This window comes from Boleophthalmus pectinirostris, unplaced genomic scaffold, assembly GCF_026225935.1.
Source record: "Boleophthalmus pectinirostris isolate CB_2022bp ecotype Guang Dong unplaced genomic scaffold, ASM2622593v1 HiC_scaffold_7, whole genome shotgun sequence".
In the NCBI taxonomy this organism is placed as follows: Eukaryota; Metazoa; Chordata; class Actinopteri; order Gobiiformes; family Gobiidae; genus Boleophthalmus; species Boleophthalmus pectinirostris.
In genome coordinates, this window is record NW_026571473.1 from 2,438,214 (window position 1) to 2,457,571 (window position 19,358).

The following is a 19,358-nucleotide window of genomic DNA, read 5'->3' on the forward strand; positions in this document are numbered from 1 at the left end:
GAGAGGGGTTACTATGGCAAACTGTGGATAAAGGTGCACCGTGGAACTTTTTTTGTGAAGGGTTTGCCACCTGCTCGTTCTCAGAGATGTTACTGCTCTGGAATGTTCCACTGTATTGCTTTAAACTTATACATCTGGCATTTCTTCCTCTGATGGGTTCACCTGCTTGTTTAGTCCAAGCAGCTGGCAGAGCCCTCACCAGAAAAGTTACACAGTGCATCTTTATATGTCATCTATTATGTACATTTTTGTTGAACTTTAAGCCATTTTATAAAGGTTTTCTTCCCTTATAAAAATAAATGAATAAATATTGATTAGACTAGAGTGTAAATATTTAAATATGCTCTTATGTGGTAATAATGTGGCAATGTGGAAATACTGTAGTTTTTGAAATCCTTCACTGCAAAAACTATAAGATGACTTGAATTAAGAAAGTTTTTTTTTTAATTTTTTTAAATTTCACTTGGAACAAGAATTTTTGTACCTAAAATATGAAAATACATCTTTGCTTCACTTAAGATATGAAAAAAACAAAAACAAAAAACTCTTTGCACTTAATTCAAACAACAATAGTTCCTGTTTTTAAGAAAAATCCGTATTCCACTGTTAGATCTATTTTTCTTGAAGGTTAGTGGTTTGAATCCCACTAGGACCAGAGCATGTTGCCTGTCACTGTGTCCTTGAGCAAGACACTTCCCACACCCCTCCCACGTATACTGTATGTCAGGAGACTCCAACCTTTGTTCTGTGAGCTCCTTTACAAAACCAAAATGCCAGAGAGCTGCTAACTTCAGCAGTCGCAAAGAAACTGAGTAAATAAGAGCCACGTCAAAGCTGACACGAGGAACTGTTAGATGCTTATAAAAATATAAACCATTGTTCATTTATCTGTGTACAAAAATTTGACTTATTATCCACAACACATATGATACACAGAATACAGAAATCCTTTGGCGAGCCACTTGGAAGGAGGTGGAGAACTACTGGTAGCTACAGGTTGGAGACCCCTGCTGTACGTGGTGTGGATGTGATTAGTGGTGATTATTAAAAGGCTGATGATGCCGATTCCCAGATCTGGAAATGTCATTGCTCTGCCTGGAAAGTTCCACAGTGTGACATTAAACAGCTCTATGTTACATTTATTCAATTACATGTGGTTTTGTAGCTTGAAAAAACCTCAGAAAACAGACATTCTGACTGTGAGCGGGGTCGCCTCTCCACAGATCTGACCTGTAACTTGGTCTGGTTTGGTCTCCATGATGATAGAAAGGTTTAATACCACACCACACTTTATCATGATGCAACATAGGAAATGACACTTGATTTGTCAATAAATTACAGGAAATGATTCTCGATTTTTTTCAACAGAAAGAGTCAATGTCAATGTCAAAATAACCTTGACAGTAGTTTTACCATCTTTATTATCACAAGTTCATCAAAACAAAACAACTAATTAGGAAGCTTTTGCAGATAATGTTTCTCCACCAACCAGGCAGCATCTTCAGGGCTTTGTGATCTTCGTAAATTCAGTTGTTTTATGAACTTGGTGATAGTGTTTTAGCCCTGGACATCTCAAGATTTGCTTCAGTTAATTTACCATCTTTATTTTTCTGTTAACAGGAGCAGTATCAGTTCCTGTACGACATGCTGGAGGCCACTTTTCCTGTGCAGAACGGGGACCTGAAGGCACCACCGGCCTCTGCAGCCAACTCGGTGGAGATCATCGACGAAACTAAAACCGCGGAGCCCAAAGCCAGCGAGCAGGAGAGCGCCGCTACCGCCACCGACCAGGAGAAGGAGCCACTCACCGACAAACAGGAGCCCACAGAGGAGAAGCCCGGAGAGGACACTAGCACCTCCCCCTTAGTCACAGCAGAAGTGTGAAGGCCCAAAGAAGGAACCAAAAACGATGCTGTAACACTTAGATTAACTACTCTTTTTACAGTCTTAAACAAGTATGAACAAAGACTTAATTTGCAAAACTCAGTAACTACTTAATAACCTAACCCCTTAATTAAAGCTGTATTGTGTAACTTTCTGGTGGAGGGTCTGTCACCTGCCTGTTGTTCTACCTGGAATGTTCCACAGTGTGACATTAAACAGCTCTACTTTACGTTTATTCAATTCCAGGTGGGTAAAGCTCAAAAATACCTAGAAAAACAGACATTCTGACTGTGAGCGGGGTCGCCTTTCCACAGATCTGACCTGCAACTTGGTCTGGTTTGGTTTCCATGACGATAGATAATAGACCCCACCAGAAAAGTTACACAGTGCACCTTTAAGTAGTTAAGCCTGATTGATTGTGATGAGTCTTTGTTGGTGCTTTATTAAGGCTAGTGAAGATGTAATTATGATGAAGTGATACTTTTGCTTGCTTTTTTGATATTTTATTATTGTAAAGACAGTATGGATTATTTTGTTAAAGAGTTTTTCAAAGTGTCCTTAAAAGATATAGGTCATAATTTATACAAGTGTTGTGGTTGCTGTTGTCAAACTTTGTGGTTTGGGTCTCATCGCTTTTTTAAAATGCGCAATTTAACAATATGACAAGAATTCTGTATTTTTGAATCTAATTTCAGTAGTTTTGTACATTAGATTTGTCAAATAATTTAGGTATTAATGTCTAAATGTCAAAGCTGCTCAGATCTAGATAAAATGTAAAATAACATCTATATTCAACTTAAAGGGCATTCTGTAACTTTTCTTTCTGGTTTCCATGGAGACGTTAGGGCTTTGCCTAGAATGGATGACAGTATCTCAGTTGGTCGAGTGTTTGTCCAATGATCCAAACGTTGGCAGTTTGAATCCCTCTCCTCCCACAGATGAATAATGTTGTTGTGTCTTTGGGCAAGACACTTTACCCACCTCACACCTCACCGCTAGTGTGTGTGTGTGTGTGTGTGTGTGTGTGTGTGTGTGTGTGTGTGTGTGTGTGTGAGTGTTTCTTTGATAAGGGTTCCCACGGTCATAGAAATCCTGAAAAAGTCATGGAAATTGAAAATGTCATTTTCAAGGCCTGTAAAGTTATGGAATTTTATAAATTCAATGAAGTTTTGGAAAAGTCATGGAATTTTAGTATCTCTAAGTTTTCATTAGACTCTTCTGATTATTTCTGAACGTCTGCACCTTTTGTTTAAAAGAGGCGACATTAAATGCACTGACAGGATTTTGAATGTTCAAAAACTATAATCCCAAACCATAAAGTGAGTGGAAAGAGTAAATGTTTCATATTTAGATCTAAAAGTCTGATCAATTCTACACATGTAGGTGCTGTAAAGTCATGGAAAATTCACTTGAAAAAGTCATAGAAAAAATGAAATGTGTCAGTGAAAAAGAGTGGGAACCCTGTCTGATGTAAAAGACTTTGAGTGCTTGAAAGTGGAAAAGCGCTGCATAAAAATATGACCATTTACCAATGTTCCATAGTGTGGCATTAAACATATCCGTCTTGTATTTATTTCATTATTGCTAAACAAATACCCTGGACACATGCAGACGTGCTCGCCTCACCTAGAGCTGATCTGTCACCTGAGAAGGTCTCCATGGAGATGCCAGGTTAATGCCATGCTGTGAAACATTCTAGGCAAAGCAATATCATCTCCATGGAAATCAACAGGTGGCCAGTCCTTCACCAGAAAAATTACGCAGTGCATCTTTAATGTTGGTATTTCAGGCCACCTCTGAATTTACTTTTACATTTAAAATTTTGTATTTAAACATACTTTTAGCTATTTTTGAGTAGATTTATTCCTTTTATTTATTATTTTTTTAGCTCAGAATTGGAAATATTTCATTGTCACATGAGTTGGAAGATAAAAGTTGGAAGATATGTTGTTGTTTTTTTAGATGTTTGGAGGAACCTTTCATAAAACATGAACAGCAGGAGTATGATCTTATACCATTTCTCATATGCAGTTTCACTCAATTATTGCGTTGCCATAATTAAAGTTTGAAAAGATTCTATAGCCACTGGTGTAAATATTATTTTTCTGACCTGTCCAGAGCTGTACCATCTTCTTTTGAACCAGAAATAAATGTTTAAAGACGACGCTGGATGGAAATGTGTTTTTATTTGGTTTATTCCTGTTCTGCTCCTATGACACGTTTTAAAGGCAAAAACTGCTTAAGACACAGAACAAACAGACCAGGATGGAGAAGCTACACAGTACACACATCATTAAGTCAATTATGATAAATAAATAAGCAGTGTAATAAAAAAAATATATGTCAAATGTACTTATAGAAAAGTTCCAAATACATTTCAAATATTTATAATCTTTCATCGTGTTGAGACGCTACAGTTTGGGCTGGACAATATGATCATACTGTGACTTTGGATGAACTTAACTGTACACTGTGTAACTTTTTTGTTGAGGGTCCATCACCTGCTTGTTTCTATGGATACGTCAATGCTCTGTCTGGAATGTTCCACAGTGTGACATAAAACAGCTCTACTTTATTTCATTTATTCAGTTACAAATGGTTTTATATCTCAAAAATACCTCAAAAAACAGACATTCTGACTGTGAGCGGGGTCGCCTCTCCACAGATCTGACCTGTAACTTGGTCTGTACCTTGGTCTGGTGAAAATAGAAAGGTTAATGTCATACTGTGAACCATTCCAGACAAAGAAATAACATCTCCATGAAGTAAAGCTGTTGACAGACCCTCCAACAGAAAAGTTACATAATGCACCTTTATACCGGGCGTACACTGAGCAATTTTTGGTACTTTTTGAACCGATTTTTCACTTGTGTGACTGTTTTTGGGATCAGGCCGAGTTTTGTCTTAATAATATGTCGTGCTTCGTGTAGTAAACACAGTATAACGAGAACTGATGAATCCTGATCGAAAATGAGATGGCGAGACATCTCAAGAGGCTTATCCTCCAAATGAATACATTCAAAATGAATCCAGTCGCCTCTCGTGAGGGTTTCACTCCGTTGAATTAGTTTCATATTAGCCTGATTTATCAGCCGGTTTCACTTCGTAGAAACCGTCTGACCTTGCAGTGTTAGAATTTGTTTGCTCAACGGTAGGCGGGTACTTTTTATTTTAACCAGTCGCTGCTATTTTGGTCGTGACGTATGTAATGCGTCGCTAACAGAGCTAAATGACATATTAAGGTTTATCCAAATCCTGTAGGAAGAAGGACAATAACGTCTTTCCCCTTGATAAAATTCAGCAAACATTCTCTTTGTTCCGGTTTTAAATCCTCGATCTCGGGAACTTTTGACAACACAGAATATATGACTCTTCACTGATTGGCTGGTGCCCGAACTCACACTTCCTGTGTTTTTGCAAACCATCTAGTGTATTCTGATTCCTGACCTAGTCACTGGAGAGACATTAAATTGAGCGGAGGCACTAGGTGGCACCAGCCTGGCTAGTTTTGTACAGTGTGTGAACATGAATCCTGAGCTGTGAACTGGTTGTACAGTTTGAGTTGGGGCTCAGTGAAATAACTGATTTAAGTAGAGTCTAACCTGAGGTTAGACTACTCATTTGACTAAAACACACTTAAGATCATTATATTTAAGGTTTTACTAAAATAGAAAAAATATATTATGTCCAGCTTGGCCAGTTTTTAGGTTTTTAATTTTACTTCATGGTTGGAAATCACGTCATCACTCTTGAGTAACTACAGCCACACTGGCCGCGTCTCATTTCTCTTTCCTCGCTTCCTTCTCCAGGATTCCTCTCCTCGATCCTGCATTTCTCAGATGTCAGATGTCTCAAGCGTCATATTAACTGTGCTTTGAGCCTTGAAGGTGGAAAAGTGCTATATAAAAATGTGACCATTTACCATTTAAGTGTTTTCCCAAAGAAAACCACAGGATGAAGGAGTAAACCTGAGGGAAGCTTCAGGAGCACACATCAGAGAAAAGAATCAAACTTTATTGGTCTCAGTGAGGAGTTTAGATCCTCTCTCTCACTTCCTGCAGAATCAAGGAGAAGGAAGCGAGGAAAGAGAAATGAGACGCAGCCTTTGTGCACTGGGCCAAAACTCCTCTAATGTCCACCGAAAATAATATATCATTTATAAAAAAAATAATAAGAAAACACATTTATTTTGTTGAAATCATGTTTGAAGTATCAAAAAATATGTTTCTTGTGTAAATTGTGCTGAACTGCTTCTTGATTGATGTAAAACTATAATTTATATTTTACAATAATTATAATCTCACCAAATTAAGCAGAAATGAAAGAATCATCAAAACCAGATCAGACGCACTTAAAAACTCTGTTCAGATGAGACACATTTTGTAGTTTGAATTGATGTAATAAATTATATTTTGACTCCAGATTAGCTGTTATAGGACACACTGAATTATCTTTTTGGCCCCAAGAGAAATATGACACTCAAATATTTTACATAAGGAACAAGCTTCTATTTTCAACTATATAATCTAATTTCCCATAGAATTTACTGAGCAAATGAAACAATGTGTGTGTCAGTGTTTTATGATGGAATGAAAATACTGATATTTGATATAACAGATCAAATCATTCACTAAAGATGCACTGTCATGAGGTTGGAATTTTTTAAACAGCTCCTGCTGATCTGTTCAAAACCACAAACGTTTGGTTTGAAGCAGAAAATATTTGTTTACCAGAAAGAAAAACATAATAATAGTAATACAAAATAAATAAATAAATAAATAAATAAAAACAGCAGTTGCAAGAAACCAAGTGTTGTGTGTGTGTGATGCTACACATTCATTTAGTGCAAATCTGTAGATTGATTAATAAAGTTTCAGTTTCAGCTGTGATACTGAATGATTGATGAGTTCATATTTGTGGACATAAGACTTTTGGTTTCATATTTACTCACACATTAAACTTAACTTCCAGTATTGGTTTTGGTATCAATAAAAAATAGGTGTTTTATCACCACCAAAGTGTTGTGAGTGTTGAGTGTTTGTTTCTAACCTGAGGCGACACACCTGTGAAGGACTTTAAAATGCCTGAAACAGTTTGTATCTTTACTAATAAGTTTTGTGGAAAGTTGAGGCACTGATGGTTCATTCTTGGTGCAAACTTTCTTTAGTCTTCGCCAACAGGAAAAACAATGGCTGTTTCTCAATTCCCAGGATCCTTCCTCCAAAGACCACTCTGTAACACTCTGTAACACTCTGTAACACTCCTCCAGAGTCTTCTCCACTGAAGCAGAGCCAAGTGTCCTGCTCACAGCTCCTGGAGCGCACGTGGAACAAGCTCCAGAGGGAGCGACTGTGCCCTGTCACATGACCAGATCAAACACCATAAAACTTTGTTTTAATAAACGTCAATGCTTCTGCAAATATGAAATGTTTATAGAGGTGTTTGTATGTGTCACAGACATTAAAACATGTGAATAAAAGGCTGAGTGAATCATGTGTTATTGAGTTGTTTGGGCTGATTAGCCTAAAGAAATATATACACAGGTTGACATATTTTCAGGTGATAGTTTAACTGTGTTCTCAATCCTGTTCTTTAGAGATTTTGCTGCATTTATCCTGATTTGAATTCATTTGATCTGATAATACTGTGATATGCAGCAATTGTTTTTTTTTATTGCAGAATGAGCTTTGTTTTATTTTAAAATTTATATTAAAATGCATTTTACTGCTTAGATAAAGTTTGTACAAAATGAAGTTGCAGTGCATTGTGGGCAATTTCAAATGCTCTGATGTAGTCAAGGACATGAGGGCTTTGGGGAAATTGGAACAGCACTTGGCGTCTAATGACGAGGATCTGTCCGTGGTTCAGAAGCCGAGGATCCTGGCAACTGGGAAACACCCTATATCCATCCAACTTTTCCCCACAGTTTGGTTTGGCTCAAATCTCACCTGAGTCCTTATCAGTGTGTCTTTGGGCAAAACACTTCACCCACATGACCTCCTTCAGTCACAGTACAGGCTGGATGTCACCGGAAGGGCATCTGGCATAAAAATCTGCAGAATCACCATGCGGGCAGTGCGCTGTGGTAACTCCAGGAGCAGCAGATGAGAACCTGAAATGGAGTCTTTCCTTTCAGAAGTGCTATGAGTTGGTGTTGGAGGCGGGTCGTGCGGTGGAGGGACGGTCGTCTGGCACAGGTCTGGCAGAGTCGGGGGCCCTGGCGGTCTCGGGGCGGCCCTTGGTGGTGGATTTGGAGGGTTGAGGAGAGGCTGGCTCCCACAAGAGGAACTCATAGAGCAGAGTGTTCACTGTCTCCGGGCACTCCATCATCACCATGTGACTGCCGTCCTCCAGGACCTTCAGGAACGCCATGAGCAGGATCTGAACACAACAGCAGGACAGGCTCATGAGGACGCTTTGACTTCTGTGGGGTATTAATGTCTAACTCATGATATTTAGATCACCACGTCATTAACTTTTATTGTTGATGAAAACAAAATATGAACATGTTTTATAAGTTTCACTCCCTTTGCTCTCCAGGTCACTCCCCCTTCAGAGCACTATCACAACACAGTCAGCGTGCAACCCTCATGAAAATACTGCACTTTGCATCAGGTTTGTGAAGATGCTGTGTACATGTTTTTATATGTTTATAGAGAACTGTTATGTGGAAAGTGGGGCCCGGCCAATATGGATTTTTTGCAGCAGATAAAATGAGAGTTGGAGGTGCTGATATAAAAAACAATATATTTAGTGATGTAAAAATTCACTATAAATCTTCAACTGAATATAAAACTTAGGTCTGGCTCTACTGGACTGAAATTTAGTTTAGTTTGTTTAGGTGTCATTTATTGTTATTCTGTCTCTTTATGTCATATTTAAAGACAGCAGGTCGGTCTAATGGGATTTTTGCATCACATTCTAACCAGTAAAGAAAGTCAGTAAAAACGACCACTATCAGCCTTTAGTGTTAAATGTGTGTGGCACGGTAATTAATGACACATAAATGTGGATCATTCACACCTCTATTCACAGCTCATTTAAATATCAGTGCAGGTCCAGTCACATGTGCAGACACTATAGACACTTTACTCTAGGCCAGTGTAAGAAAACATGTTTATGTTATGTTTATGCTACAGCAGCTAAGAGCTAGACCAACAGTCGCTTCAAAACTGACACATTTGCGACACTCAGAGCTCACACAGGCTCCTCTCAGATCACAAGTCTGCGCTAATAAGTTTGATAAAAACAAAGAGTAGTTTTGTTTCTGTTCTAGACCACGTTGAAGTTCACTTTTACTTACGGTCAGTATTGTGGATCAGATACAAGAGCATTTAAAGCAGCGCCTCAGTAAATATTGATACGGCACCACATATAAGGACATTTATCTGTCTGTAAATTAGATTAAATAGACAGAATATAGAGAGTCTAAACTTTACTACGAGGTATAACATGCCCATGTGGACTATCGGCCCAGATCGGCAAAATTTAGGCCAATAGCCGATATGTCTCCAAGCGCACATAACGGTCGATAATATCGGTTAACTGATATATCGGTCAGGCCCTAGTGGAAAGCTCCACCTGGTGGAGGTAAATGCACTATAAAACACAAAGGACCTCTCTGGAGTATTTTTGCCCTTTGAGATTTCACCTTTTGGTTTTACATAAGTAAATGACACAAATACTACAGTATGTGTCTGATGGTTTTGTAAATATATGCTGTGTCCGAATGACCACCCTAGTCCCTAACCCTTCATTTACTACATAAACCTGCACTCTTTGACTGATCTCGTGACCACCGATGTCCGCTGCTTTTCAAGGTGCATTGTGGGAAATTTTGAATGCACAACTTTTTTACCAACTGGACATTTAGACACAACTAAAATGGTGTGACTCCTCTATAGTGGCATAAGTAGAGAATAGTGTGGACATCAGACACAGTCATAGTGTGTAATCATTGAGTGAAGTTGTCCATCAGTCTGCTGACCTCTGCCATGCGCTGGTCCTCCTCCACGGGCACAAACTTGTCGTGCATGCCGTGCACGAGCAGAGTGGGCGTGGTGATTTCTGCGTGGTACACCTCGTCTCCCTCAGGCCAGTACTGTCCGCTCATCATGGCCCTCAGCACCAGAGAGGAGATGTTAAAGGCGTTATTGTCACGCAACAGCTGCTTCTCCTTCGACCCCTGACGTGCAAACCCAGCCCTGAGAAGCACAAGTACAGGATTTTAGACAGAAAGAGTGGAACAATAGCTGTAAAAATATGATAGCTCAATAGTAAAACATGGAGCAATTTATTTTTTATTTTTTTCAAATAAAGATGCTAAACTGAGAAGCATCTGAGGATTAAAGAAAAGAGTGAGTGGGCGGGGTCTGGTGATAAGAAACCGTGCGATTGGTCTAACAGGTATCCACACTTTAAACTCCGCTCATGCAGCCAAGTGTTTGTATCAGAAATTCCTGGCTGTAATCAGGGCAGTTCTGTGTGACGTCACGGAGTACTTGGAATTGCAGTGGCCACTGGAGACAACACACTCAGTTTTTTTCTAACACAAAGTTGCAAAAGTTTACCTAATTTGTACAACAATTGCCAAAAAGAGACAAGAACCAGTGGAGAATGTGATTTAAACACTATATACAGATTTAAGAGGAGATTTGGTGATTAGTTCCAGAAGAGCCAGAACCTAGAACCAGAAGTGCCCACCAAAAGCTGAGCGTCAGTGTCACACTCTTATTAAAACCAGAGCGAGTGCTTTGTGGACCTTACTTGAGGAAGCTCCAGGAGAGCAGAGGAGACAGACAGTGCAGCACACAGGAGGGCAGGTTGAAGATGGAGCAGAGGCTGGGCTCCAGAGCTGTGGGACCTCCTCCATTTATCATCACCATTTTATGGATCTGGTCTGGATACTCATGGGCCAGGAACGTACAGAACGAGACTCTGGGGACCATAAATGTCAAATTATTCACAGATAAATACAATTTCTTTCTCTGTGTTTTATTGTTATGAGTCCCAACTGAGGTTATATTTTGAATATGATTGTAAATTATGAACATTTGTATGTGACTCTGAAGAAATGTATTATTTTTGGTCAGAATCTGCTCAAAAATAGCACCTGTAGTGTATTATATCTTCCTGACTTTGATTGATCTAGATTTTCTATTGCATTTTCCAAATGAAAATGGGCCAGAACTTGCCAAAAAATATAAAATGATTCACATTGTGTCATTGTTTGTTAAATCCCTGTGTTTCTGTGGTTTTACCCGTACGAGTGCCCTATGAGCACGTTCCTCTTCTTGGCGTATCTCTTGAAGATGATTCTGATGTCTTCGGCGAGGGCGTAGAACGTGTAGGCGGCGGGGACCTGGGGGGCGGAGCTGGCCCCGTGTCCCGCCAGGTCCGGGGCGATGACCTCGTAGCCCAGGCGTGAGAAGAAGTCCAGCTGAGACCCCCAAATATCCAGAGAGCCCCCCACCCCGTGCACGAAGAACAGAGCCACGTCAGGGTGAGTGCCTTTACACGCAGACACCCTCCGCTCACAGTCGATGATGATGGTGCGTTTAGGTTTCCTCCGGCGATGTTTGGGCTGCAGGCTCTGATCGTTTACCTGTGGAGGTGAAGGTTAAAAGGTTCATTGATAAATCCAGGTCACAGTGTTTAGTGTTTAATGTAATCATCAATACAATTCCTAATTTCCATCTGTATTCACTGGGAGGATGATGTTAAAAATAATAAAATAAAATATCCATTGAAAAGGGCAATGACCTCATTCACATCTAATATAATCATAAAAACTTAAAGATAATTGTTAGAATTTTAGAAGAAAAAAAGGTCATTTCAACTAGGGCTGTTTTTATTGAGTCCGATATTCAGTCATTTCTAATCATCAGTAAGAACTTTTATCACAAATACTGTATGTATGAGATACTGAACTAAAGCCAGTGCAGAGTAGATCATGAAAACACTTGATGTTTTGTCAGTTTATCACAAAGTACACAAAGTAGAGTTCATTCAAAATTAACTTCTAAAAACATTTTCTTTTTCATGTTTGTCTTTGTTAGTTTGCCCTTTTTACATCATTTTCTTGTCAAAACCTGTACAGTGAACTATCAGAGAGAAATCAGATCTCTCTGTTTACACAACACTTCAGTAATCTGATTACTCCAAAAATCAGATTACGATCTAATTTTTGGTAAGCACGTAAACACAGCCAGTGACCAAAAACCACACAGTTTGACAAAACGTCGCACAGACAAGTGGATCTGGTGCTGTGTCCTCAGCAGGGGTGACTTACAGGTGGATTAACCAGTCACAGAGACACTTGCTCCTTCAAAATTTAAAAATAATAATAATAAATAATAATAAAAATGAATAAATGAAAAACTAAACTGAGACTTTTTACAGAATCAACAATCGTAGCACCAAATTTTTATTTAACTGAGATAAAATAAGTTATATATTTAGTTCTGAATGTTACTAGACTTTTGAAGAGGAGATAACTTCTGCATTTGAGAGACACGTGATACAGATACAAGTCTGGACGGAGGATTTTCACGCTCTATGGTCCGGGTCGAACTGAATGTAGAAGAGACTGGCTGGTCAGGGAAGTTTAGTTTGTTCATCAATAATCATGTGTAGGTGTTAAATTGTGACGTTTCTTCTCACAACAGTGTAACATGTGACACCTCTGACAGTGTTACCTGTGCGTCTCCTCCCCCCTCTGCCCCCTCCTTGGCAGAGTCTGTGTGGGCATCGGGGAGGCTCAGAGTGGGGGCGGTTCTCTCGTCCGTCAGCTCCACCTCCACTGAGATGTTTGCTTCTGCGTCTCCGTTACGTTTGAGTTCGGCGCTCGCTCTTTCCCCTGAACACACACAGGACTGACAATGTGTACACGTTTTGAAGTAAAAATCAAGTGCAGCTCCTTTGTCAGTGCAGGAGATGAGGTGGAGTTTTGTGTGTTGGTGATGCCATTAAGATTTCCTCTGGATGTACGTTAACTAGAGGCTTGTCTGTGTTTGAGGCTGATGCATAAGTCTCTCTGTACATGCATAAAAGTACACGCATTAACAGTTTTGATTTAGTCACTTTCACCTTTTTGTTGAAAATCAAACTCCTGAAAAGGACAACAACATCAGTGGTGGAAGAAAAAAGTACAAAGTAAAAGTGCAATACTTGAGTGCAATTTTTAGGTATCTGTACATTTTACAGTGAATACTTTTATCTTTTACTTCACAACCATTTTCTTTATGGTTTGAGACCTGCTGAAATGGCTGAGACAATTTTTTAATTTGATTTATCGTCCCAATTTTGATCAAACCAAACACACAAAATCACACAAACAGCTACAAAAATTAACAAATCAATTGAATCCTTTTAAAATCTGTGAAAATCTTGATCAAAATCACTATATTTGATGCTTTAATTGTTGTAAAAATGTCTACAAAATACTTACTTTTTACTCTTATAGTACAGTTTTAAACAGGTACTTTAATACTTTTACTTATGTAGATGGTTTGATGTGATTCTTTTACTTTTACTTGAGTAATCTTTTGCCCGTGTATACTGTATGTACTTTCTTAAAATGTGCTGTTTAAATCCATTTTCTATTTTTTCTTAAGTTTTCAGACAATCTGTGTTTGCTAATGTGTGAATTGTGTCTCCATGGTAACTGCTGAACACACCACCATAGAGGTACATGTAGAACACCCCCAGTGTGATGTCACTGCAAAGTATCAATAGAAAGAAGCAGCAAGCCTATATAACAATTATGAAATGACCAGAAATGTTCTCTACTGCAACTAAGTATATGTAGAATCAAAAAAAGTGAATATTGAAATTGTTGTTTTGGTGATGTGTAAAAGTAAAATATTGAGTATATTGTCTATAATTAAAATAAGTAGCCAAAAAAATCTCCTCAGTTACAGTACTGTGAGTATTAGTATTTACTGTCCAGTCCTGCTCCCAGGTTCTCGATGAAGAGCTGTCCGTTGCGGTACACAGTGATTTTCCTCTTGCAGCTGACGAGGCCGCCCTGTGTACTCGGCTCCTCCACCAGGGGGCGCTCTGGAATGATATGGCGCACACGCAGCACTCGTCCCGGTTTCACCTCCACAAACTCATACCCGTCAGCAGAGGGCTCCAGCGACTCGACTGGAGCGACCACATTGGAGGAGCTCAGGCAGCAGAACAGGCTTTCTATAAAGCTGGTCAGCATCACTGGCACTCTGAGGAAGACGAGGAAAACACGTTTATAAAGACACTCATTCAAACCAGGGCGCGAGATATGACGGTAAAAACTTGAAAACTGTATTTTCTGTGTATAACAGCAGTATGTCGCCTCCTGGTGGCGGCACAGTGGCTGAGGGGTTGATGTTCTCGCCTCACAATATTATAATAATCATCATCTACTACTACTACTACTAATACTACTACTACTAATACTACTACTACTACTACTACTACTACTACTACTACTACTACTACTACTACTACTAATACTACTACTACTACTACTAATACTACTACTACTACTACTACTACTAATACTACTATACTACTACTACTACTACTACTACTACTACTACTACTACTACTACTAATACTACTACTACTACTACTACTACTACTACTACTGCTAATACTACTACTACTACTACTACTACTAATACTACTACTACTACTGCTAATACTAAATCAGTTTTATTTAGTGCTTTTCTTGCCGCTTCTTCACTATAAAACACTTTACAGTTCCTTCTTCATTCACTTCATACCCGGTGGTGGTAAACTACTATTGTAGCCACAGCTGCCCTGGGACAGACAGAAAGCAGAAGCGAGGCTGTCACTCTGTGCCATCAGCCCCTCCCACCACCACCAACACTCACACACACACCACTTTCATACTCAGTAATGTAGGTGAAGTGCCTTGCCTAAGGACACAATGACAGTTGTTGTGACTGGCGCCCCCCTGTGGCACCTGATTTTCCCAGTGGTCTCCTTTCCGAGTCCTGACCAGGCCCGACCCTGCTGAGCTTCTGAGATCTGACAGGATCAGGCTTTGACAAGCCGGTATGGCCACACATGAAGGTTGCAGGTTCGACTCCCAGGTCTTTCTGCGTGGAGTTTGCATGTTCTCTCTGTGTCTGAGTGGGTTTCCTCTTTGGACTTTTCTCCATCAACCCCAAACATGTCCAGCAGGTCAAATATTGTACCTGTAGTATAATGAACAGTCCTGACCAAGACTTGCTCAAGATCTGGAGATGGGTCCCACACATAGACGTGGACCAAGTGAGTGATGCCTTCACCCACAGCCTTCAGCTCCACTTAAATGAAGCTCACCGAGGCTAGCAGTTATAAGGGCGAATTAGGAGCAAAGTTCCCTATTTTGAATTCTGACTGTGAGTATCAGAGCAACCAAAGAAGCACTGTCCCTTACTGCACTCACCTCTAGTTTAGCAAGGAGTGGGCACTTAGCAAAGCTGTCAATCAACAGGCAGTAGGAGTGACTATGATGAAAGTGAGCAGCTCATCGTTATTAATGTTCATATTTTTTACACCAGAATCACAGAGTGGATTAACACGAACATTTTAAGACCAAAATGACGAGGCTCACAGCAGCAGTTACAGAGCGAGGAGCCACAGTTTTTCAATGTAAAGTCAACTGGAGCCAGAGTCGATGGAGCAGGAAGCACCCCCATGTTCATTTCCTGTTTAGAACGCGGGTGCAAGCAGGTTAGCCATGTCCATTTATATATACAGTGTCTATTAAATGCTCCTGACAGGTTGTCCCAGCGGCTTTGAAGGACGGGTCAAATGCAGAGGTTGAATTCCCTGCAGGGAGGATAAAGTGTACTTCAACTTTAAACCCAGCCACGCCTCCTGCTGGTCGCTCCCTGTAACGACTGAGTGACGGGTCGCCTTAATCACAGGACACGTGAACTCTCCGATACTATATATCCAAATAATACCTACAATCACGTTCATGTCATTGTGTTTTGGTGTCTCCAGTCTGTCGCGTAGTTTGCAGGTCTTAACACACAGGGGCCGCATTATCTCAGTGAGTTAAAGCTCTCAGTCATGTGACCAGTTGCAGGCTCAGCGCACACTTAAAACCTAAAGACTGATATTATTAAGATGCTTCTGAAACTTCTGAAAAATGAGCAGCCATTTCAACCGTTAAACATGATTTGAACTTGTCCTTAGATCACAAAACCTTTGGCACGACACTGCACTTCAACTGTAAGAATATTGTTTTTTGTAATAATATAATTTTGAACAAATCAATAGTAGTATCTTTAATATTAACTTGTGTTCAGTTAATAGTTCAAGACAACTGTAAAAACTATTCAGAAAAAGTTGAATTTTCTACTGTTTATGTAATTTTAAATATGAACACTTCTTGAAATAAGTATCTAATTTTAATCCTAATTTTAGTATTTAAAAGTTACCTGCTTGGGGATGTCACTGCTCTAGTTGGAATGTTCCATAGTATGACAATAAACAACTCTACCTTATATTTATTACATTACAGGTGGATTTATAGCTCAAAAATACCTACAAAAACCTACAAAACCTTCCTACAAAAACAGACACTGGCTGTGAGTCTGGTTTTGATTCCATGAAGACAGAAAGGTTTAATGGCATACCGTGAAATATTCCAGACAAAGCAATAACATCTCCATGGAGAAAATCATGAATTATTCCACCTGAAAAGTGACACAATGCACCTTTAATATTTGGTTATTATTATTATTATTTTATTATTATTATTATTATTTATTTACTTTTTTTACAACCCACCCTAAGTAAAAGTGAAGGTCCACTGTCAGTACGGGAGTGTGGTGTGGGTTATGTTGATCCATTGTTTTAATACATTCTATATGATTCCATTTCAGCTTGTTAGGCCTGAGGGATGCTGGGTAATCGGAGCCACAGCAGCCAATCAGGGCCAGGCGGGGTCACGGATGGGGTCATGTTCGGGGTTGTGGGCAGAGTCATGTACATGTTAGGGGCGGAGTTATGTTCTGGGTTGTGGGTGGAGTCATGGACATGTTAGGGGCGGAGTTATGTTCTGGGATGTGGGTGGAGTCATGGACCTGTTAGGGGCGGGGTCAGAGGTTGAGCTCTGAGCTGGAGGTATAATCTCCTTCAACAAAACGGGATTAAACTCTTAAATCCACAAGACAATCTGCTCCTCTCTCCTCACAGCTCTGACAGTGAGGCACGCTCTGAGACACACTCATTCATGGATATTAATTAATCAATTCATTAATTATCTAATTATTAATAAATTATTATCATTACATCCAGTCACATCTGGCCTAAATCATTTTAGTTCTGTAATAAAACCAGCTGACATCATTTTGAGAACTACAGTGTAATAAATATGAACTTATCTAGAAAATGCTCAGCAACACTTAACACCATATTCATGTCAATTATATTAATCATTGTACAATGTTTTATTGTAGTAGTAGTAGTAGTAGTAGTAGTAGTAGTAACAAACTTATTTGTAAAACTAAAACTTAAACGACTTCTAAAGCGCTTTTCATTCTAAAATGTAACACAAAGTGTAGTATTGTTCTTCTTTTGTTCTTCTACCATTGTAGGCTTTATCTTTTTTGTTTATTTTCTGTGAATAAATTCTGCACCATTCTAATAATCTCCAGTAAAGAAAAACATAGATGAGGAAAGGGGCTGTTGTGGGGCTCAAGGTTTTTCACTGTTAATTAATCCCAAAGCCCTTTACTCTTTTTAATCTCTTTCTTCCAATGATACAAATATGAGTGGAACACATGGCTGAAGTTATTCTCTAGTTTTGAAACTTTTTAAATTATGAAAAATTCTGACTGTTGCCACTGTGTATTCCATCATTTCACTGTTAAAATGTTGCCTATAGGAACCCTAAACTCTAAAGCCATGTGTTTAGACTGTCGCCTGACCTTATGGCTAACTGTTACATGTGGTTGGAGCAGAGTCCCTGTCGTCATGACACCAGACGAGGACGTGTTGTTTTGCGTTTGAATTTGGAACATGGCCCCATCCATTAACAACAGGCTCCTGACACCACAGAGGCCCAGAGAAAGAGCCAGAAAAGCACCGGGGGCATTACAGTGGACACGTGAAGTCCTGGTGTAACAGACTACAGTCTGCATGAATATGAGGACTAAAACAGGACTAAACTTGGACCAGAACTAAATTCAGAGCTGACCCTGGACTGAACCCAGACTTTACATTGTGTAACTTTCTGGAGGTGGCACTTTGCCTGCATCAGTCCATGTCTGGAACTTTCTCCATGGAGATAGACTTTTATAGATTCATATCTATAAACTCTATAGATACGTTTTATGTCATACTGTGAAATATTATAGTTAAAGGAACAGCATTTCCATGGAGACAAACAGGAGGGTCCCCTCCTCCAGGCTAAATAAGAGTCAGGTCTGTGGAGATGCAAGCCACAGTAAGGACGCAATTTCTCTACATTGGGATAAAAACTTTCTAATTTAAAACATGCATTTATTAGACTAGTACTTTATTTTTGGGCTAAAAAGTTACACAGTGGGGCTTTAAAGAGTAGGCCTGAAGACTGGGCCTAAACACCAGGACTTGAAGTGATTCTCCACATGGACTAAACAAAATCTTAACCAGGCCTTAGAGCAGGCTGATGTCAGGACCCTGGAATATAATCTACAAAATCTGATCTAAATCAGTCATCCACAAAGTCAGGACTAAACACTGTCCCCCAGCAATATAGGAATTTAATGGACCAGAGTACTTTTAATTTAAAGTCATTTAATGTAGACTATTATGTCATACAATAGGAAATTAACGGTAGAGAATGTCATATGGTCTCCAGGTCTAATAAAATGTTAGTTTTTTTGTTTAGTTTTTTTGGCCAAAGCCAAAGCACTTATATGTCTCCCTATTGCCACTATATAAAATAATGTACCTTTATAACGCCCAAACTCCGCGTGAAATTGCCCGTACTGAAGTGTGGCTCTTTCTTTCGTGGAAGTTAGAGGCTGCTGGGGTCAATCCAATAATCTGATTTAAAAAGTGAACATCGCGGTTTGGCGGTGCGGCCCTGTTTCCTCCACGGATCGATCATCTTTTATTATCCTGTGCGTAAATATTACGTCTGTATCCGCAAAGGTCCCGTGTCTTCATTTTTCTGACGGGAGTTAATCTGCAGCTCCGCGCGCACGTCCATCCTAATGCTGCTCTACGGAGGAGGGTGATGCTGCCCTCTAGTGGTTTGGCAAAGAAAACGAAACAACACTACAGCAAATAAATTTAATTATTATTATTATTATTATTATTATTATTATTATTATTATTATTATTATTATTATTATTACATAATACATCAAATAAATACATTCAGATTTGTTTTTAGTATGAGGCTATAGTCAATATACTGTAGGCGCAATATTAAATTAAAAGGTCCATTGTGTAACTTTTCTGCTGGAATGTCCGTCACC

General features: G+C 39.4%; 2 protein-coding genes across 2 annotated transcripts in view; one reads left to right on the forward strand and one right to left on the reverse strand.

Moving 5' to 3' along the window:
• The window catches only part of ptprc (protein tyrosine phosphatase receptor type C), a 63,280-nt gene extending 59,232 nt beyond the window's left edge, over window positions 1-4,048 (forward strand). Inside the window, exon 32 of the mRNA XM_020927747.2 lies at window positions 1,621-4,048. Within this exon, the coding sequence (XP_020783406.2) occupies window positions 1,621-1,884 (264 nt within the window). The 3' untranslated portion in view covers window positions 1,885-4,048. The remainder of the gene's footprint in view (window positions 1-1,620) is intronic.
• A 3,977-nt stretch (window positions 4,049-8,025) lies between these two features.
• On the reverse strand, window positions 8,026-18,903 carry abhd8b (abhydrolase domain containing 8b). The gene is made up of 7 exons (XM_055164734.1): window positions 18,827-18,903; window positions 13,828-14,105; window positions 12,582-12,742; window positions 11,145-11,488; window positions 10,651-10,821; window positions 9,872-10,088; window positions 8,026-8,265 (listed from the first exon to the last, which is right to left on the reverse strand). The coding sequence occupies exons 2-7, from the start codon at window positions 14,093-14,095 to the stop codon at window positions 8,026-8,028; spliced, it is 1,401 nt and encodes a 466-aa protein (XP_055020709.1). The 5' UTR covers window positions 14,096-14,105; window positions 18,827-18,903.
• Between the last annotated feature and the right edge of the window lie 455 nt (window positions 18,904-19,358).